Consider the following 22,863-nt stretch of genomic DNA (forward strand, 5'->3'; position numbering starts at 1 on the left):
AAATAGGTGACATATGGAGAGGGAGGGGCAGGAGCAGTAACACCTCTAAATTAATGGAGCCAATTGGTTTGGTTGGGGTTCACAGACTGTGAGTGGCCTGTGTTGTAAAGTGAGAGGCTTTCAGCCCAGGAGAACACACCAGAGGACCTGGCCAGAATAGTATTTTCCATTAAGACAGTTACTTTGACTTCCGGATCAGTGATGACTGCAAAAGCTTCCTGAAGAAGACAGCTGGCGAAGAATGAAATTAGAGAGTTGGCAAAAAGAAATGTTGAGGTGGGGCATATACATACGCTTTCTGCTCAGGTCCAGGCTATGGTCTTGTGTGTGAAAATAGGCTGCAAACCACTGCAATACTCGAACTCAGTTCTGCAGTTGTCCTGGGCTTTGTGGAAATTTCTATGGCAACATCCAGGGCTGTGGGGGCTCTGCATATGTGAGCATATATGAGCATATATGTTCCCTTGGGAACACATTACTAGTATCCCTCCTGTCCCAGGAGAAAGGAGGAAGCACTCTTGGTTCTATGTAGGTGGATCTGCTTGGACTTTGCATCAGGACACATCTTCACTAATGATACTAGGGATCCAGAGGCAAGTTGTTGACCAAGAAATGAAGCCAGAGTGCTACATTTCTGAACACTTAAGTTTTGACCACTAAATCTGCCGTAGTACCTGAGTTGGCAAGCTCTAGCCTGGGAAAGAGGAGGAAGCAGGCCAGACCTCAGTGTTGTACAGGTATCATGAGGTTGAAAAAGGCCACTTGTCAAATGATCTGGATGGATGTCAGTCTCATACTGCCATGGTCTACAGTATAGTCCCTAAAGAATGGGATTCTCCAACCAGTTCCTTTCAGTATTTGTCCAGAAGTAATATGTAAGATCCTCAGTTTTGAAGTTAGGTAGCCATAAATTTGAATCTTGGTTTATTCCTTACTGGTTCCAAGATTCATGCATGTCAGTTGACCACTACGATGCATCACATGCAATAAATTATATATGTGGGCGCCTGGGTGGCTCAGTCGGTTAAGGGTCTGACTTCGGCTCAAGTCATGATCTCACAGTTTGTGGGTTCGAGCCCCGCGTTGGGCTCTGTGCTGACAGCTCAGAGCCTGGAGCCTGCTTCAGATTCTGTGTCTCCCTCTCTCTCTGCCTTCCCCCCACTCGTGCTCTATCTCTCTCTCTCTTAAAAATAAACATTAAAAAATATTTAAAAAAATAAAAAAATAAGTTATATATGTGAATGTGCCTGTATATATCAATAAAATGTGTGCATATTACTAAAAATGACCACATGTCTCGTGATTAGGACATTGCTTCGTGTGAACCAGGCCTTCTTGATAATAATAGCTATTGTGTTTGAGCTGTTAGTATATTTTAGGCATTCACTCAAGTGTCTTGTATATGTTAGCTCCTTACTGCCACCACCTTAGGAGGTTGATATTATTTCTAACTTTTTAAAGAATGTGTGATGAAACTGAAGCTTGGAGAAACAAACACACTTAAAGTCTCAGTTACACAGCTGCTAGGACAGGGCTGGGTTTCAGCCTAGGTTCCTTGATTTGGAGTCTCATGCTCTTCTTAACCCCCGTATTCACACACATACACACATATATATAACTGTACATATATATGCACTTACATACATATACATACAGAAACATACACATGTATGTAAGTGTGTGTGTGTGCATACATGTACACACACATTTTGAAACACACACACATCCTTTGCTACTCTTCACACTAAGACCTGGAGAGCTGTCTGGTTGTGTTGCAGTAGAGTTTGGATACTTTGCTATATATCATCATTTTCCTTATTTTTTCCTTGGCTAATTTTTGTTATGCATTTAAGTGTATCATTACTATTAATTTTAATGTTACATGTGACCTAAAAGGAGATAATGTGATTGAAGGTACTGAGACTTCAAAGTACATTCACTTCTATAGTTAGGCATCACTGGAAAATAAAAATTTCCCAGAAACCATCTTCCTGATGAACACATAGAATCTTTGGTGCTTGAAATCATCATACTATTACCAACTAAAGACTCTGAAAGCCAAACATATTAATAAATCAGCTCTTTTCTGTCCCAGCTTGAGTTTTTTTGTGGTGATTGTTTTATAGAAGTATTAAGTAGAAAAAGAATTGTACAGAACACAAAGCTTAACTGGAACAAAATGAGCTCCTCATTGATCAGTCTCCTCTTTTGCCTTTAGTGGTGTGTAGTATGTTTTCTCACATTTCACTGGTGAAAACAGATTTCTTGTCTTCTTTGTTATTTTTTTTCCCCCCTGTGCTGTGCTATCCTGTATTTGGTCCACATGTTATTCCTTGTGTTAACTAGACTTCAAATTTCTCAAGGCGTGAAGATTGTGGCTAGCTGTGTAGGATGTGGAGGGTACCATGTTTCACTGGATTTGCCTTGCTTGTCCCATTATAAGGACAGTCATTAGAATCCTTTCCCTCTACTTGGTTCACTTTGTACATGACTCCATCCTTATCCCTTTCCACACTGCCAAAGTGGAGTCTGGCCACTTCTGTTTAGTTCATGTTAATGGAATAAAATTAATAAAAATAGTAGTTTTCAATGTTCATTTTCACTACCTGATAATACTCAGTTTAGTGTTTTCCTGTCTTATATTACTTTTTTTATGTGTATTAGTTTATTTAATCCCCAAATAGAATAACATCTTTGAAAATAGATTGGATTTTCCACATTGTGTCTGACATATATTAGTAGATATTCAAAGAATACTTTTAATGAAATTGAAAGGGACTAATGTAAAATGCAGTGAAGAGAATTGCTGGATATTAAAATATTTTCAGATGATGGGGTGTGACTGAGTTGTGTTAAGTCAGAGGTAGATGAGATCCAGACTGTTAAATTCTATCAGTTGGTCCTAAATATTAGAGTACTATCAAATCTCAAGTCACTCTCAATAATAATGATGATATAATAATAATACATATTTATTATGTGCTTCCTGTGTTCTGGGCACTGTCCTATAAGCTTTGCATATGTTAACTCACTTAAACCTTTCAACAGCCCTGTAAACAGAGACTTTCATTATCCCCTTTTTACAGATGAGAAAATTGAGGCTTGTAGAGGTTTACTACTTTGCCCAGCTTGACATAATTCTTGGATAGTAGAGCAGGAATTTGAATCCTGGTGGTCTGCTCTCATAGTCCTTGCTTTTAACTGCTAACCTTATAACACCTTGTTTCAGTTTATTGATGTATATGTAAACTTGACAATCAGGCAGACTTCATTTATTTCAACTCCACAAAAGCCTATGTAAGCTTACATTTTAAAAGTATCAAAAATTAAATTTTAAAAAGGAAGTCATGGGGCGCCTGGGTGGCTCAGCTGGTTAAGTGTCCCACTCTTGATTTCAGCTCAGGTCATGATCTTGCGATTTGTGAGATCTGAGATCAGCGTGGAGCCTGCTTGGGATTCTCTTTCTTCTTCTCTCTGCCCTTCCCCCTGCTGACAAGCATGCATGCACTCGCTCTCAAAATAAATAAACTTAAAAAAAAAATAACGTATGGCACTTGTTACAGGTTGCTCCCAGTTACTGATGCAAAGGAAAGCCCACGAAAGTAAATAACACTAGCAATTGGGGTCTGTCGGAAACTGTGACCTAATTCCTGGGTTTAGAAAGTGAAGCTGTGCCTTTTCTATTCATCCTCATCTTTCTCTTTCACTGGGATGGAGAAGAGAGTTTCAAACCACCTCAAGTAAGAGGCTTGCTCTTTTTCTATGAACTAGGTTACTTTTTTAGAAAGAGCATCTGGATGAGCAGGTGCCTCTGTGTTTCCCTGCTCATGTCCAGAGAGAATGGAGCTGTATTAATGCAAGTAAGAGACTTTTCTGAAGAAAAAAGCTGTTCTGTTGAGAAGGGAATATGACTGTGGAGTGAAAAGGAAATGGCCCTTAGCTGCAGCTTTGCACAGCTTGGCCATCGCAGATGGAAGCGGTGCTGACCCATTGTTGGAGCTCAGCTAGTTGAACTCTTTAAAAACTTCCAATTCAAGCTTGCAGATACGGATATGGATTTGATAGGAATTCAGTGAGATGGGCATCATAGCGAAGGACCTCCTATGGTCCTGGATGCAAGTAACAGTTCTAGAAGATCTTTAGGATATTTGCTTCTTAAATTCTTGAGAAGAGAGATAGAGTTAAACAAAGACATTTTCCTGATTTTATTGTCAAGCCTGGGGGGTAGAATTGTGAGTAAATGCTCCAAGGGAAGAAGGACTGTTTCTGGTGGGACAAGAGTCCTGTTGAAAAGGCGGACTTGACCCATGAATCTCCCAGAATGCACAGTGTCCACCTGATTAAGTGGATACTAGTGAACAGACACCAATTTATTCCTAGAGTTTTGTGCTGGCATATGTCCTTGAAGGACCTTTCATGGATTAGAGAATCACTATGACCGTCCTAAAGGACACCTGAAGTTTGTGAGTGGAGAGAGGTTTGATAAGATACAAAAGAAGATATCATCAAGGAAAATCACTGAAGAAAGGGACTCAAGACAATAAATGAAGGAATTTTTTTAAGAGTTCGTAACTGCATTCAGACTCCTCTTCTGTGATTTTTAGTATCTTACAGTTTTCTAACAGCATATGACAGTTTTTTTCCGAATTTATCTTTCAGAAAAAGGAAAAGGTCTGTGTGTTTGTGCTTGGAGACTGCAGGACCTGTATTCTTTGTCCTCTGTCTCATCAGTTTTGTGGGACAGAATCCCCAAGGGAAAAGCTAATTATCAGCAGCTCTGTGGAGGAGAGAGTAAAAGGCAGAAACCAGAGGTCCTAGAGGGTTAGAGACAAAGGAAAGTGCAGGGGACCTACTAGGGCCTGTGGTGGGGGTGGGTCCGTAGTAATCAGGAAACCATAGCGGCTCAAGGTAAGAATAATTCCTCAACCAAAGAGTTTCCATGAAGATTACATGAGGTTATATATACTATAAAACATATAGTAGCACTGAACACCTTTCTAGCACTTTATAAAGAGTGGTTGAATGTGGCCAGGGGGCTCAATATTGCCAGAAAATACTTGTCCCCAGCACGTAGTGCAGTTGGCCTAGAATACTTCCTTCACATTCCGCTGCCCTCCTGACCCACAGCCAGCTAACTCCTCCTCCTCCTTTAGGGCTCCCCATGATGGTGTGGGCCCCTGTCACAGTGCCCATGGTGGTGTATTCGCTTTCCCATCCCAGCATTTCTCGCTGTCTGTACCACCCACCAGCCTGACTTCCGTGTAATAAGAATGTGTGGGTTCCCAGCATGGGGGCACAATGCCAGGCTCTGTCAGGTGCTACTGGGAAAAAGCTATGTTGTAGCGGGGTTCAGGGACTACCTATGGGGTTAATGACCTTGAGTATCTTGAGAAAATACGACACGGCAAAAGCTGTAAAACTTTCAAACAAAGTTGTGTTTTATTTTAAAATAATGTCTGTCTGGGGCGCCTGGGTGGCGCAGTCGGTTAAGCGTCCGACTTCGGCCAGGTCACGATCTCGCGGTCTGTGAGTTCGAGCCCCGCGTCAGGCTCTGGGCTGATGGCTCGGAGCCTGGAGCCTGTTTCCGATTCTGTGTCTCCCTCTCTCTCTGCCCCTCCCCCGTTCATGCTCTGTCTCTCTCTGTCCCAAAAATAAAAAAAATAAAAAAAATAAAAAAACGTTAAAATAATGTCTGTCTATCTTTAGAAATAATAGTATGTATTTGTGAGAAATTATTTAGACTATAGATGATGTTTGGTGTGAGTTCTGATGTAGAAATTCCACAGGTTGAGAATAATTCAGAACTAATCCAGAACTTTTGGTCTCCCCGACCTGCCCCTTCAACGCTCTCTCAGTCCCAACCACATGCCGCCAGCACGTAATATTTGTTTCTCTGGAGGTACCTCCTTAGAAGATTGGCTGATTTGCTCTAAATCTAAACCCAAAAAAATGTATAACCACATGAGAAGGACTGTTGCTCAGGAGAGGCTTGAACCCTGTGTTGGAGAAATGGGAGGCTGGATTTAGGGAGAGAGAGGAGTGGCTTGTGTAAAAGACCTCACCCCTTCTGCCCCACCAAACTAGCCGTAGAAGTGACCACAAGTCCCCTTTCCTCGGGACTCTAGTTACAGCTTTTCTTTCCATGCCGTCTGATTTCTGCTCCTCTCACATACCTGGAATCATTCTGAGGGGAGTGTGTATTTGTGTGTTATATCTGATGTTGTGCCATGCTGAGGATTTTTAATGTTTTGGATTGAATCTCTTTAAAACTATAAATGAGTATTAAAACCAATAATACACTTAAAACACTAGGAATGTAAATTATGTGGGAAACAGCTATTTTACCTTTTGTGTGCCATATTATTTCACAATTGAAAAGTTTTGTAAATCCCTTGGGTAATTTACCTGAGGTTCTTAGAACCCTTCAACATAAAAACACTCTTATACACCTTTAAGATATAGTAGCTATAAATTTCTAGATTTCATATTCTCCCAGGAATGAAATATGTGTCATCTAGGTGATTAATCCTAAAAAACCTGTCACACTACAAGGGTGGGGCGCTACTGCCTCTTGGCAAAATGAAGCGCCTGTCAGAACAATGGCCAGTCACTGGAAAGATCAGGGTTCACATAGGATTCCTAAGAGTATCCGCGTATCTGTGGATCCCTGGATAAAAGGAATTACTCTGGAGAGTTAAGTTCTTTGGTTTTCTTAGGGAAAAAAAAGTCACTAGACAATGTCTTTCCTCCAGGTATTTTGCAATGCTAAGTTTTCTTAGAACTTGAGTTCTTTTGAGAACACTCAAGTAGGTGCAGGGCGTTCCCGGGCTGCTTGATTATGGATGGGCATTGTGAGATCATGCTTGTTTTCTGCGAGGGCTCCATGCTGAGCAGGTCTCAAAGTCAGGAACTGTGAGATCATGACCTGCGCTGAAGTCCTATGCTCAACCGACTGAGCCACCCAGGTGCCCCTCTACCTATCTTTTTTAAATTAACTTTTAATTTTAAGATAAGTGTAGGTTTACACGCAGTTGTGAGAAATAATACAGAGAGATCCCTTGTGCCCTTTACCTAGTTTCTCTCAGTGGTAACACTGTCACAGAATCTTGGCATTGACACAAATACAAAACAGTTCATCACCATGAGGATTCCTCCTGTTGCCCTTTTATAGGCACACCCGCCTCCCTTTCCCCAGTCTGTGCTTTTTGAGGAAGACTTTGATGACAGTGGTAAAACCATTTGGTGGGCATGAATGTTCATCTTTGCCGAGATGTTTAACACCCAGGAGATACCCAGTTCTGACAGGTGAGTGCTGCATCACTCTTCCTGGTATATCACCATCTCTGCTGTGCTCCTATTCCTAGGGAGATTCTTCTGTACTTTTTTTCTGAGCATCGGCTACCATCAGAATTTGGCTACACATCTGTGGAGGAACTCATGGCAAGTTTTGAGGTAAATTGGCTTTATTGGACCTTTGAGGGAGTGACAGAATAGCCTAAACTTAATCTTCATTGAAGACACATTGTGTCTTCACCTAGAATGGATTACGTGAACATTTATACCAAATGGATGACTCCGAATGAAAACTGCATTTAAAACTAGTGTGCCGAGGTTCAGATAAACTTTGGGAAGGTCTTATAGACTGAGAACAGAGAAAGTTGCAGAAATGAAAAGAAATGACATGGTTTCTGCCTTCCCTCCATGACACCAAAACTAGTTTCTATCCCTTGGATACCTTTCTTCAGCCACCTTTTATGAGGGGCTGAGTGAGGATTGGATAGGTCAGTCATGTCAGGTGTCCAGAGCACTAGTCTTATTAGAATCAGTCACACATCAGAAGGAAAGATGAATAAAATCTGTATTTACCAAATCTCCTTTGAGGGACGGTGCCATATTATGATTAGAAGGAAAACTTTGTTCTGCTGCCTGAGCTCACAATAGTTTGTCCCCAGGCTGCTAAGTCACTGCAGGCTGTGGTGAAGCTGAGTGAGGTGTGCAGGCCTGAGGCCGCCAGAAGCTGCTCACTGGAGTGGAGAGGGACCTTGGGGTACAGGATGGTGGGGGATGGCTTCTCCACCTTCATGCTCAGCATTGCTTGTGGAAGGGATGGATGTACGTAGAATGGCTATTAGTGAAAAGAACACCAAATGATTAATTTGACAGAGGGGCCATATGCCTTAATCTAATCCTGGGGAAAACCCCTTACTTTTCTAATCTGTAATTATTGTTTCTGCTTCCTCACCTTCTACCTCCTCACTTCATCCTTGCCCCTACTACTTCACTGGACTGTCTTGTGAGGCCACCAGTGACCAAATGCAATAGCCACTTCTTATCTGACCTCTTGGAGACCTTCAACCCAGTTGACTACTTTTTCCTTCTTCCTTTTTTTAAAAATTTTTTTTAATGTTTATTTTTTTTGAGAGAGACAGAGAGTGAGTGGGGGAGAGGCAGAGAGGGAGACACAGAATCCGAAGCAGCTCTGAGCTGTCAGCACAGAGCCTGACACGGGGCTCGAACTCACGAACCGTGAGATCATGACCTGAGCTGAAGCTGGAAGCTCAACTGACTGAGCCATCCAGGCGCCCTTACTTTTTCCTTCTGGAAGCACTTTCTTTGCGTAACTTCCATGACAACACACTTCTCATTTTCTTGCTTTTCTCCCTCCCGTCTTTTCTGCTGGCAACTGAACTCCTTCTCTGGTTTCTAAATGTTGGCACACCTGAGGGCCCATTTCTGGGCCACTATCTTCTGTCTGTGAAGTCCTGTTTCTAGGTGACCTCAACGAGTCTGTGACTTTGAGTATTGCCCCATACACCAGTGACTCCCCAGTCTATTTCTGTGGTATTCCCATTCAAGAAACCCATACTCCAACTGCCTTCTTGACATCTGTCTTGAGTACTTAGTATTTGTCATTTACTTTTCCTTCACTTTCTTTTTTTTTTCTATTGCAATTTTTTAACCATGTTGTTTATTAATTATGTAAACTGCCTTAATCTTTTTTTGGATAAGGTGAGGTATACTTTAGTTAATTAATTTAATTAGACCCAGCCTTAAAAGACCCACAGTACCAATGTTGGCCAGTTCTAGGCTTTGATGCTTTTTAGTACTAGATACTTGCATGTTATAGCTCTGTTGTAGACAGCTCATCCTCCAAAAGTTAATATCCTGTTCTGTTATCATTCACCAAACAGCTGGAGCAGTGCCCAGAGCAGACAAACAAAAAGCTGAGAATGGGCTTCAGCCAGGTAAGCTTTTTTTCAATGTAGTCATTTATATTCTAAATGATCCCATATTCCAAAGGAGAGATAATATACATTTCCAAATGTTAGATTTGGAAGGAAATCAAATTTGCATTCTCTTATCAAGAATAAGATTAATGTGTAGCATATCAGATGTCACAAAGCAACATCTTTTTGAATTTTAAAATGCAAACGTTTCCACAGCATAAAACTTATGAACTTAGAGTAGGTCTATATTTTGAACAGAAAACATGATGACATCCTGTGTCTTTTAAGAAATAGATGAAATCCTTGAAACACTGGACTAAACCAGAAATCATTTGTAGATTAAAGTTTTTAATTATTTTGGACAACTTGCTATCTCTGGGGTTTTTTTGTTTTGTTTTGTTTTTTGGTATCCTATTGACAGCTTTTTAAGTTTATGGTTTTTACATTATAAAAGTAGTTATAAAAACAATTAATCCTAGTACAAGTACTTATGCTCACAGCCATCTTCTGGAAAACTGTCATAATCGCATGCGAGCCTATAAAGACCAGGAGGTACACGGCTCCCCCTGGAATTGTATGAAGTGCACAGAAACGGAGGCATCGCCTCACCTCTTTTGTAGGGAATGAAGTGGATTTGGATTTTCTTGTTTCATAAATGAAATTGAATTGTGAAGTAAGTTCCTAAAGACATGTAACCAGACAAACTTGCAATGAAAATTAGAACCTAAGCCAGATTCCTTCTTAGAAAGGCTGTATCACAAAGCATTTGAAGTGTAGGATGGGCCTAAATATAACACTCTTGTGGACATATTTGCCTCTGATGTCTCTGACTGAGTGCCTACTGGACTGTGATTAAACAGCTGGAAATGAAGGTTCCCGTTATTGTTCAATTGAAGAGTGAGGTTATTTTCTGAATAATGTTTGTTTAAAAGGAGTAACTGAACGCTTTTCAGCCTCAAGACATACTTGTCAGCATTTCCTAACTAGATTACAAGACAAAGTTTTCACTCAAAATATTTCTGATCCTATTCGAGCACTAGTATTATTTTCATCAGTGAAGGTAAAAACTTCAGTTGATCAAGAGACAGTAGAGCCAGGCACCGAACTAGTCCTTTAATAGCCATTCCCTCATCTAACTCTCTCAACACTGGGAGGTCGGTGCCACTGTCTTAATGTTAGTAATGAGAAACTAGAGAGTCAGAAAGACAATATTCCAATGTCATGATGCAAATAAGTAGCAGATTCAGGAACCCAGATTCATCCCACCCAAAGCTCACTCTCTGCATCACTTTCTTCCATCTTCTGACGCAGACTTCATCCTGTGACAGAGTTTGCACGTGTTACTTGTAATAGGCATACCACAGTGTCTCAGCCTTTTGGTATAAAAGAATTATTGTTTACTTACTAGAGAGCTTGACACTGCATGATGAGACACATATGGGGGTGCTGCTGACAATGAAAAGGGGAGGGTGTGGTGGGCAGGTTGTTTAGTGTCCCATCAGGAACTGTCCCAACCGTAAACCTGTGGCAGCCAGCTTGAAGAGTTACCAGTAAGGCTCCTGGATCTTCCATAGATCTTAATTTGCTGGTTAGGGAATTCTGATTTAAATACTTCACACCATGAAACTTAGAAATTTGCTAAGAATTAGGGTGTCACGCATCTTAATTTATCCAGGCTTATGTATGTCCTTTACATACATAATATATGTAATACAAAATGGCATTTTTCCAATGTCTATAGGATCAGTAATAGAGCCAGGTCGTTGTTGGGTTTTGGAGGCCACCCTGAATAATTATTTATACACGGGAACAGTGTTAGCAGAGCTGATGAGTAGAATTCTCTTCGTGTTTAGGGCAAGTGGAATTCAAAGGATCAAAGGAAGCTAAACAGTCAGGACCCCATGACTTCCTGTTGAAACAGAGATGTTGCAAGCAAAATATAGCACAATTGGAATCATGACTTCTCCAATATGAAACTGCTTGGTCATGAGGATTTTATTAATAATTGGTAGTTTTAGGTGGATGGTTATAAAAATTATTAAAATCATGTTTTGAAATCGATGTAGAGGACAGATCTATGCAACTTGGCTTACGCTGCATACTTTTAGTAAAGATAGCTTCAACAAAGCACAGGAGGACCCTTGATAAGTCACAAAGGTCTTTGGTCACCATGCCCTGGTTTCCATAACTGCTAATAGTAAGAGATTGTTTATGACCACACCGGTGGTCGTATGTGACCTGACCTGAGCCACCATCTTTTATTCTTTCCTCTCACAAACCATCTGCCCCATACAAAATGGAATTGCTCCATTCCACTAGACTGGCCTGCCTCTTAGCCTTTCCCTGTGCTGTCCCCCATGACATACTTGTCTACTCTCCCAGTCCACAGTTGGCCTCTTGAAATCCTGTCTACCCTATGTGGAGTCTGGTCAATGCTGCCTTCCACTTCAAGCCTTCCTCAGTCTGTCCATGTGACTTTCTGTATTCTGAGAGAAACTTAAAACCATTTTAGCGTTAGTTAAATTTTCTGCCTTGTATTGTAGTTGTTTCTTGTATTTTATTTTCTCCTTTAGTAGATTATAGAATCCTTGAAGTTACAATTCTCTCTTATCAAATTCTATATCCTGTTGCATTCACTCAGCACTTTTGAATGCATCTAGACCTTATTACCATATGTGCACTGAGTCAAAGTTGATTGTTTCTGCTGTAGTGCCTGACCACATAAATGCTCACATGCATATACTTATATGTAGAGTACAAAATCTGTAGATCTTGTAGGACTGCCTTAACTTCTTAGGATTCTGGGGCTCCAGAGCTGCTAGAGCTCGGACTTTTTAAATTCAAGGCAGAAAATTAAACTCTCAGTTGCATATCCTTTCTTTCAAATCCTAATTCTGTTCTGAATTAAAGGAGTTCGAAAAGAATTCCATTTTTGATCCTCCTCAAATACCTCTACAAGAGTAGGTTTAGCCAGCAGAACTAAGCTTCTCATCTTGTTACAATTCTCTACTCATCTTAATTAAAATGTTAATGCAACCAGAAGTCCTTTTACATTGACTTTGAAAGTTCTCAAAATTGCTACCTTTTATAGAAACCTTCTAGAGATGTTAGCCTGAGAAAAGCAGAAGACTAAATCAGAAAACTGGTTGGTAGTGTTTGAAGGAAATATGGTTTGCTTGGTTACAAAATTGTGAACTTTGAGAGACAAAATATGACTTTGAATGTAGTGTGCTATATAAACATTCCTTATGTCATGCTGTATTTAACAGTGTTGTCTGGGGGTGCCTGGGTGGCTCAGTTTGTTAAACCTCCGACTTCAGCTCAGATCATGATCTCATAGCTCATGAGTTCGAGTCCCACGTGGGGCTCTGTGCTGACAACTTAGAGCCTGGAACCTGCTTTGGATTCTGTGTCTCCCTCTCTCTCTGCCCCTCCCCTGCTCATGCTGTGTCTGTCTCTCTCTCAAAAATAAACATTAAAAAAAACCCGGGGCGCCTGGGTGGCGCAGTCGGTTAAGCGTCCGACTTCAGCCAGGTCACGATCTCGCGGTCCGTGAGTTCGAGCCCCGCGTCAGGCTCTGGGCTGATGGCTCGGAGCCTGGAGCCTGTTTCCGATTCTGTGTCTCCCTCTCTCTCTGCCCCTCCCCCGTTCATGCTCTGTCTCTCTCTGTCCCAAAAATAAATAAAAAAAAAAAAAAAAAAAAAAAAAAAAACCAAAAGTGTTGTTATGAACTTTTTATTTTTTAAGTAATTATAGATACATAGGAAATTATAAAATAATAGAGAGATGTCATATACCTTTCAATTTTTTTCCTAATGCTTAGGTCTTATGGAATTATATAATTGTGGTAGAACATCAAAACTACAAAATTTACATTAGTGAAATATGTGTCTCATTTTATCATATGTGTAAGCTTGTGTAACCACCACCAAAATCAGGATCCAGAACTCCCACCACCACACATCTCCGTGTGCCATCCTTTATAGTCACACTGTGCACAGATAAGCACCTCAACTCCAGGCAACCACGCATCTGTTTTCCATCTCTGTAATTTTGTCATTTCAGTAATGCTGTAGAAATGGAATCGTATAGCACGTGTCACTTTCTGATTGGCTTTATTCACTTGGCATAATGCCCTTCACATCGAGCGTTATCAATAGTATGTTCCTTTTCATTGCTGATAAGCAATACCGTTGTTTTTAGATTTCTTTTTAATTTTATCCTATTATTATCATCATCATTATTATTACTGCTATTGCTTTTATTAAAAAGTATTCCCTGGCCATTTTTCAGAATGGCAAATACTGTGAAGTTCCAGAATTTTGAACACTAAGAGCCCTGAGTGACTGGTAACATCTGAACTATCTGTGACCCTGTCCTTCTTATTCTGGCTGAGCTGAATTATTTACCCTACTCTACCTTCAGGCCATGGGAGATGTCACTCCCTGGGTTGGACTAAAGCCTCCACAAAAAAACATCTATGAAGCTTTCTGGAGGAGGTGGTTGTTGCCTTGTAAATCATCAACTTCCTGTAGGTTGAATTGAGGATGTTGAAAAGTAGGTTCCCTTCCAAGATCTCAGAATGTAGCCTGGGTTTCAGGACGGGATTGGTCTGCGTGCTTAAAATTCTCTTGCTGTGAATGTTGTACATCTGCTCTCCTAACTCCCCACTATTTAGTGACGTGTGGCAGGCATGGGAAACACAGAGGTGAATAAAACCAATTTTTTTTTTTTTTTTACATCGAGGTTACATTCTTGAGTAAAGACAGGTAATGAACAGAGCATAATGTAGCATCACATAATGATAGATACTAAACTTGTAAATAAATAAACATGTGATATGCCATACAATAATTGTACAGGGCCTGGGGATAGACAGTGACAGTGCATGTTGGGGAAGGGACAGCCTATTTCAGATGCCGTGAGCAAGGAATACCTGAGCCAGCGCAGACCTGAAGGGCAAAGAATGAGCGTTGTGTAGGTTAGGGCTGAACAAATGGAAAGAGAAAGCAGGAAAGGCGAAGGGCCTGAGGCAGGAATGAGGTTGGTATATTCCTGGAAGAATGAGGCCTGCAACTCAGTAAGTAAGGTAAGAATAGGTAGAGCCAGATCAAGGATTTCAGCATCTTGTTAATTCTTGGTGCCCTCACTCAAGTGTCCAGGCAGTTTAAGACTCTAAAATGGGTCCCTGTTCCCAAATACTCTTGATTAATAGCAAATGCAAAGCATAAATAATTGGAGGGTAAGTTATTGATATTAATCCATGTCAAGCATTTTAAGTCAGGACTTCAATGATCTTTAATTTAATGGAGAATCTGTACCCTCCTCTCAACTCTAATAATATCTGTGCCTCACTAGCAGCACAGTGCATCTTTTCCCATAAGAGACATTTTTTGCACACTTGTGTTATCTCATTCTATAGACTGGAAGCTTCTTGAAGGCAAAGGCTGGACCTTATATATCTTTATATCACCTATAACAAAATTCCATGCCTTGAATTTAGGAGATGGTTAGTGAATTTTAAGTGGAATTCAAAATATTTAGGGGGGTATGGTTTGTTTGTTTAAAGGATTTTATCGAAAAGGGAGAAATACATGAGGGCAATGAGTGCTTAAAGAATCTGATGTGCTTTGGCTCTCTCCCACTCTAACCTCTTTTTTTTTTTTTTTTCTTCCCCTCCCCCATGGGTTTCTGTTAAGAGACTGTTAAAAACTGAGAACAAACTGAGGGTTGATGGGGGGTGGGAGGGAGGGGAGGGTGGGGATGGGTATTGAGGAGGGCACCTTTTGGGATGAGCACTGGGTGTTGTATGGAAACCAATTTGACAATAAATTTCATATATTGGAAAATAAATAAATAAATAAATTCAAAAAAAAAAAAAAAAAAGATGCTGATGTGGACAGTGTCTGGGAAGGGCCAGCAGGTATTAGTGAGTGTCGGGGAGAGGGGAAGGGCAAGGGTAGACCCAGAAGACAAATGAAGCTACCTTACAGTTTTTCTGGTATCCCAGTCATATCTGAACACAGAACACTCCTTATTACAGAAACATTGAAATGTGTATCGAACCAGGATTTGCTCTGTATCTCTTTTCTCAGAATATCCCCTGGCCCTCTCCAAGTGTTGATACAAGCAATTAATGTCATTTTGAAATTGGAGCATTTGGCCTCTCCATTACCTTTTCTACCCCGTGAGTGTCTCAGTCACAGCATGAACCCTTGGAAAGCATCCAAGACTCTCGAGTTAGCAAGGGTCATATGCGTAAGTATATGACCGTATTCTGCTTCCAGATAAGGGACACGAAGAGAGTGACACAACAGGAATTCCTCTTACTGTAGCTTCTGTGCTTTTCAGATGTTACAGACTTGAGTTATAAATAACACGACATCTGCCAGGAAAGCCCCGAGTAGCCAGCCATTCTGTCATTGCCTGTGAGCTACTGCTGCTGTGGAGAGAGGGTCATAGGCACCACCAACTGCCCCCTTTGTGCCTTGCACAATCTGGTATCACTGGTGGGAGGACAGGTTCGCCATTACTGGGTTCTTTTTCCATTCCCAAGCAAGGATCTCCAAGCTCACTCATCCTTTTCTCATCCTTATAGTTACTGTGCTCTTCTCATCCTTATAGTTACTGGAATATTACACATACTGTCTCTCTTCCTCTTCTGTCAGATTGCAGGTTCCTTAAGGGTATCACCATGTCTTAAATTTCGAGCACCTGTAGTGCACAGGTATAGAGTTGACACTTGGTACATATGTGCAGAATTGGAATATGAAATCGCTTGCTGATACGAGGAGGGAAAGTAATACTTTAAAAATATACTAAAACTGTTTTTGAAAACATTCCCAGATCCAGCATGTTTACATGGTCCAATATGAAAGAGAACTAAAGAGAAAAATACAGTCCATTATCTACGAAGCAAATACAAGAGGAGTGGTTAATGAAATATCTCTGGGACAATGTGAAGCAAAAAGAAAACTTACTGAAGACAAACTGAATAATCTTCGGGTAAAACTGGCAATATTGTTGCAGAAACTTCAGCTGGTAGGTAATGCAATTTTGAGTAGTAGGAATATACCTTGTGGAAAGAGCATTCAGCCAGCTTCCTCCTCTGACATTGTCATCCATTTATTGGCTTTGGACGAGTCATTTAACCCAGCCCTTATTCTCCATGTAAGGATATTGAAATTGTACATAAATGAATTTTGTTTTTTTTATTTTTTTTTTTTTATTTTTTTTTTTTTATTTTTTTTTATTTTTGGGACAGAGAGAGACAGACAGAGCATGAACGGGGGAGGGGCAGAGAGAGAGGGAGACACAGAATCGGAAACAGGCTCCAGGCTCTGAGCCATCAGCCCAGAGCCCGACGCGGGGCTCGAACTCACGGACCGCGAGATCGTGACCTGGCTGAAGTCGGACGCTTAACCGACTGCGCCACCCAGGCGCCCCCATAAATGAATTTTGAAAGTATACATGAGGTCTGCTATTTTTTCTCTTACAAAAATTAGAACCTTTGCTTGTGCTGTTTGTGTAGTTTGGTCACCCCGTCTCCTCAATAGTGTATTTCCATTAGGAATTTTTTTCTCATTTTATTAAACAACAAAATGTTATAATTCTCATCCCAGTACATAAATAAAAATAGACTCTTCTAATCTTTGAGGAGAGGTTAGAGACTTCAGGAAACACTGTAGGGGTATGCTGTGCATCTTGTTTGGATATATGAACACATAATGAACAGGGCTGCTATGATGGGTTGAGCTAACGAGGAAAAGCCCATCTTATTTCTACAGCATATAGAAATGCTGGATAGAACACATAAAATAAAAAGTATATAGCCGTGGTTGAAAAGTCTTTCTGCAGCTGCTAGAAATAAATTGAGAAATCAACAGAGAGTCTAAGAAGCATGTGGAATTTTGTATTCAGACACAGGTCCTGAGTCTGGGACAGGAGACAGGGCCCTCCTAGGCCACGTAAGGTGTGAGAGCAGGAGCTGAATGCCCCGAGAGAGCCCTGACTGAGGAGTGGAGGGTTACTTCGTCCAGGAAGGGGGTGGGGGAGAGACCAGGAAACTGGCACTCATCAGTATGGTATACTTGATGAGCCTGGGCTTTGAAGCCAGGCTGCCTGGGTTTCAGTCGGCTGTGAACATTTCAAGGTGAATCTGTTCCTCTTTCACAAAATATATGTCCTTTGGGTTATTTGGGATTTCTCTTATATTAAATACAAAATGAAACTCAGAAAATCTTTTTTGCTTAAGTTGAGTATATAGCCAAAAAAGATACCACCCTCCCTCTACCTTGGGTGGTCTAGGCAACAGCTGAAATATTTCCGTGTTGAAATAAAAAAGGACGCTTAATGCTGTTTCCACATATGGTAATTTTATCTGTGCTTCTATCTACGGTACTACCAAAGTCATTATTTGAGTTCATTTATTGCCGGAAGAGTGGGATTCGAGTACAGCTCCTTTTGGTTCTTTTCGCTGCAAAAGGCGGCAAAAGTTTTTATGTGTGAAAAGTCTGGTACGGAGCCCGCCACCATGGGACGGTTTCAGCGATGATTGTTGTTTTACTACAAAACACTAGAGACACCAAAGAAATTCTATATAATAAAAGCGCGATACTACTATCAAAAAAAGTTCATAAAAATTATTGGTTTTCATAATAGCAAATCTATGTGTAGCTAGGGAAAAAAAATGAAAGAATAATGATTAACTCTTCCTTCTATGCCAAACCCCTAGGCTACCGCACAGCAGCCAGAGTAATTGTATGAATTTAATTGGCTCGATTCACAAAGTTTGGTAAGGAGGGGAAGGGCTTTAGCCTGCAGAGTGAGCATATGACATGCTTCATCTAGCATCATTGGAGAGGTACTCAAAGGGCTCCTGCCCAAATATATTTTACTCTCATCCCTGACTTGAAATTTCTATTTTCACGGCCTCTGAATGCCAGAGCCACCTCACTGGCACAGAGCGAAGACAAGAGAGGAGATAGATGGACATCCATCCAAAGTGGATGGACAGAGCAGGTACTTGAAGAGGCTGGGGACAGAACCAACCTGAAGTCCTAGAAGGAAGTGTGCTTTGCCAGGCAGAGAGCAAAGGATTAGATGGACTGAGGGCCGTCAGTGTCAGAAGGGTGACACAGGGCATCCCTCAGGGCCAGTGAATATCTGAAAATCTAGGGGAACATGAATATCATGTATGCTTGTCTGTAGGGACAGGACCCCAGTCACAAAGCTGGGCCTCAGTACTCTTCAGAGGCCTAAGGCAGAGGGAACCATGCACAAGCAGGTTAATAGAACCAGGTGAGGGATGGAGAAGCTGGGATGGTGGTGCCACACACTCACTGGGAACAGTCATAAAACTGGAAATGTCTCTGAAAGGTCCTTTCTAAGAATTCTCTTATCCAACCAGCTCAGCTGGAGAGCAGGTTGAACCCATGGGTGCTCTTGAGGGAGTGAGATTTAAGTCAGTACAGAGGCAGCATTTGTCGGGCTGTTCATGGATTAAGCAGCCCAGGGAAGGAGAGTGTGAAATTACCCAGACAGAGAAGTGGGGGAAGAACAGAAAGGCGACCCATGAGGGCACAAACCGGGGGCTGCGGGGAAGGATGGTGGAGGGGAAGAGGAGCGACAGAGAAGTCAGAATTCACCTACTCATCTGTTCCGATTCATGAACTTTTAAAACGGGAGATGAGAGCCTATAACAGAGGAAGATGAGGTGGAAACAGGGTGGCTTTAGGAATATGACAAGTAATTAAATAGAAGGAAAGCCGGTTGAACTGACCTCCACTAAAGAAGAAGAAAATGATTCAAGTTCCTAACCACTTGTGCGCATAAAATGAGATGAAATGCAAAAACATTTTAAGAGATTAAAAGCGTTATTCCAGTGTGATGTGGGTTTCTTGCTACATGAATCGCAGGGAAGGCTGCTCAGAGGCCACCCAGATTACAAGCATAATCCCTGTAAGCGTCTTCGCCTGCCATGATTGTTGATTCTCTTTTCCAGGGCGGTCCAGCAGGAGACCTGGAGCAGATTGACAGTTATTTAGAAGCTTTGCTTAAAGAAGATAATCCCCTTGTTCAGAACGCTTTGAATAAAGTAACTACAGATACAGGACACAGTCTCCCTTTAGAAAAACACTGAAAGTACTTCTCAAAATTAAATGTGAGAAAAGATATGCCCTTTTAAAAAATGCCAGTAAGAAAAAGGAAGATTCTTTTCAAACAATATTTCCCTTTGTACTCATTATTGTATGGTTTGCCCTGTTTAACTGTAAGAAAATTGTGTGCTTTAGAAATGGAGACTGATTTACAGTTTACATATTTGCAGCCCTGTTCCCTAACTCTTCCCGTTATTTCAGAAACTATTTCTAGAGTTCTCCCATTCCCATGTGAGCTAGTAAGAAAGATGGAAATGTCAGTTAGGCTAAATTTTGTTTTCACTTAAATGACTTTGTTTTTGTTTTGTTTTAAACATTTTGTTTCACTTAAATGACTACAAAAACTAGAAAACAGTGGTTTTCAAAATCAGTGTACAAAGGACTACAGTTAAACTTAAAACTTGTGTTGAAAAGGAAAGACCACATGCCCTGTCTCCACTACAGCCATTACTCAGTAATGCAGAAAATATAAATCCTCAGAAACTTTAATATATTGTTTATATGATAATTCTATTGTTGAGTTGGAGTAAAAGTGCAAATCTTCTAACTATAATGTGAACATATACATGTGTAAATTGTGTTTTCACATTTTCCTTGATAACTGATTATTTTTTTAAATTTAGATATGTCTACAACTTTGGACAAAAGCAATAAAACATTTAATATTTGTGGAATTGTATAATTTTAATTTTATGTACATACACATAATGCAAAATTCAGACCATGTGAGATGGAATATGGTGGAAGGTCTCCGCTCCATCCTTGTCTTTCTTTTTTTTTTTTTAAGTTTATTTTTTTGAGAGAGAGAGAGAAGAGGGAGAGAGTGTGAGTGGGGGAGGGGCAGAGAGAGAGAGAGAGAGAGAGGGAGAGAGAGAATCCCAAGCAGGCTCCTTGCTGTTCTCCCTGTTTGACATGGGCCTCATACCCGTGAACTGTGAGATCATGACCTGACCTGAAATCAAGACTCAGACTCTCAACTGACAGAGCCCCCCAGCTCTCTGGTTTTGTAGTCCTATTTAGAGAAGACATTCAAATGCTGAAAGTAGAAAGAAATTCCTTGTTATAGTGATTTTAGTCATTATATTATTAAATATTTGATTTATCTAGAATTTATTTTGGTGAAAGGAGTAAGTTAAAAATCCAACTGTGTGTGTTTCCAGATAGATACAGTATTGTCCTCAAACTGTTAATTGAAAAATCAGTCTCTTCCCCATTGATCTGCACTGCCACCTTTACTGCATGTCAAATTCCTATTTGTATTTGGGCCAAGTTCTGTAAAAAATGTCTATTATTTTTCATTGATTGTTCCATCTTTTCTCACATTGGACCCAAGTTGTTTTGGTAGGGATAGTCAATAATTTTATATTTGAGAATTTTCTTTTGTATCTTTGCATGTTTAATTCTTATCCAGACTTAGAATTAGCTTTTTTAGTCAACACCCACCCCTCCCCTCGAACTTTATTTGCATTTTGTTTGGCGTATGGTGGTATGATAGATTAAGGTAGAATTGCCTTTTTCAAATATCAAGTCTTTCTACCCCAAACCAAAATATGCCTTTTTGTATGTTCAAGTCTTTATTGGTACCCTGTATTAGCATTTAAAATTTTTCTTCAAATATGTCCAGCACATTCTAGTTAAATTTATTGTAATTTAGATTTATTCTTTGACCTTTTATAAATGAAGACTTTTCCCCATTATCTTATAACTAGTTAATGTTTTATGTAGCAGGATTCCTGAGTTTGGGATATCAATATTGTATCCAATATAAGAATTCTTATAGTATTTGTAATAGTTTTAAACGTTTTTTTCTGTATCAGCAAGTAATCATTATGCAGATTTTTTGAAAAGCATAATTTACATGAAGAAACACAGTTTCCAGATCTCAGGTCCTTGTATTCTTGATTTATCCAAAATTTTCCTTCCACAGGGGATTTTCTTGGCCCCTTGAAAACTTTCATTACCTTCCTCTTGCATCATCGGTAGCCATTCTTTTTTTTTTTTTTAACTAAAAATTGGTGATTAATAACTGTTAATGGTGATAAGAAGTCAATGCCTCTGAGCATCCTGGCAAACCATTAGAGACTGCACAGGGACTTCCCCAGAGACTGGCTTTGGAAGATTGTAGCAGGACCTTCCTCCTATTTCCTACCAGGACCGAGTCCTGTTATCTCATCTTCTTTCTTTTTACTCTGCCTAAGAAATCTCACCTACTCTAATGGTTTCAAGTAATACTTATAAGTGAAGGTGTTCCAAATTTCGATAACCTTACTGAACACATGTTATTTAACTGTAATTATGGGTTCAAATTTTTTTCTACTTAAAGTCTACCTTGGTATGTGTGAAACAAAATTAATCATATATACCCTAGCTACCTCCATTTCCTGTCAAGGCCCCAAAGGCTCCAGTCCTTGGAGAACCTGGGGTTTTGAATAGGTAATAAGTTAGGACTAAGGAATAGTAACTTAAGAGAGAAACTGGACTTAGGAACTGAGTCAATATGAGAATTGGGGGAAAAATGGAGTGAGGTTAGGAGGGGATAACCATGCTTGGGACCAAATGACCCTAGGTGGAAAGAATGTAATTCTGTTACTCCTACGTATGGTTGGCAGCAAGATGGCTTGAGGATCACACAGGGCAGTTCCTTTCCATTACTGGACCATGGATACAGTTCTTATGCTCATTTGCTCAGTTTTCAATTCCTGTGCAACTGGGGCTTGACTCAGACAGGATTAGCTTGGGAACTGGAGTGGGACAAAGCAGGCAGAGGGCCTGGGTAGAAGCGGATTTGAAAGACAGAAAATACAGAAACAGAAAAAAAAGAAAAAGATGAGGTGCCTGGGTGGCTCAGTCTGTTGAGCATCCGACTCTTGATTTCGGCTCAGGTCATGCTCTCACGGTCCATGAGATAGAGCCCTGCATGGGACTCTGTGCTGCCAGCGTGGAGCCTACTTGGGATTCTCTCTCTCCCTCTCTCTTTGCCTCTCCCTGGCTGTGTGAGCATGCCTGCATACACGCTGTCTCAAAGTAAAGAAGAGAAAATGCCAGAAGACACAGCTCAACATGTCCCTTTATCTGCAGACTGCCTATCACATCAACAACATTTTTACTGCTGATAATATGGTTATCTCTACCCATTTCCCTCTTCTCTACAGAGACTTCCTTTAAATTTAGCAATACTCAATGTATAATTTTTCCACGGTTTTAATAGTTTTTACATCTAAATTTATTTTCACAATATTTAGGTACGAAAAAGCAAATATCCTTGTTACTGTTTTACAGATGGGAACAGTGAGACTGTAGAAACTAAGTAATGTTTCAGTCCCAGGCTTCCTGAATGCAACTCAGAGTTCCTTCCATTAGACGCCCCTCCTCAATGTAGGCATAATTGATGGCTAACAATATGGCAAGGACAATGCCTCTGCCCTTCACAGAAAACTGTATCTCTGAATGGCAGCATAATCCCATCAGCGATAAATGAC

The 22,863-nt window shown here is 40.5% G+C and overlaps 1 protein-coding gene across 1 annotated transcript in view; it reads left to right on the top strand.

Annotated features, from left to right (window-relative positions):
• MORC1 (MORC family CW-type zinc finger 1) overlaps positions 1–19,368 on the top strand; it is a 165,242-nt gene extending 145,874 nt beyond the window's left edge. The window contains exons 24-29 of the mRNA XM_058732533.1: positions 7,365–7,452; positions 9,192–9,245; positions 16,074–16,432; positions 18,438–18,527; positions 18,637–18,862; positions 19,231–19,368. Of these exons, the coding sequence (XP_058588516.1) occupies positions 7,365–7,452; positions 9,192–9,245; positions 16,074–16,432; positions 18,438–18,527; positions 18,637–18,862; positions 19,231–19,368 (955 nt within the window). The remainder of the gene's footprint in view (positions 1–7,364; positions 7,453–9,191; positions 9,246–16,073; positions 16,433–18,437; positions 18,528–18,636; positions 18,863–19,230) is intronic.
• The last annotated feature ends 3,495 nt before the right edge of the window (positions 19,369–22,863 follow it).

This window comes from Neofelis nebulosa, chromosome 5 (genome assembly GCF_028018385.1).
Source record: "Neofelis nebulosa isolate mNeoNeb1 chromosome 5, mNeoNeb1.pri, whole genome shotgun sequence".
NCBI lineage: Eukaryota > Metazoa > Chordata > Mammalia > Carnivora > Felidae > Neofelis > Neofelis nebulosa.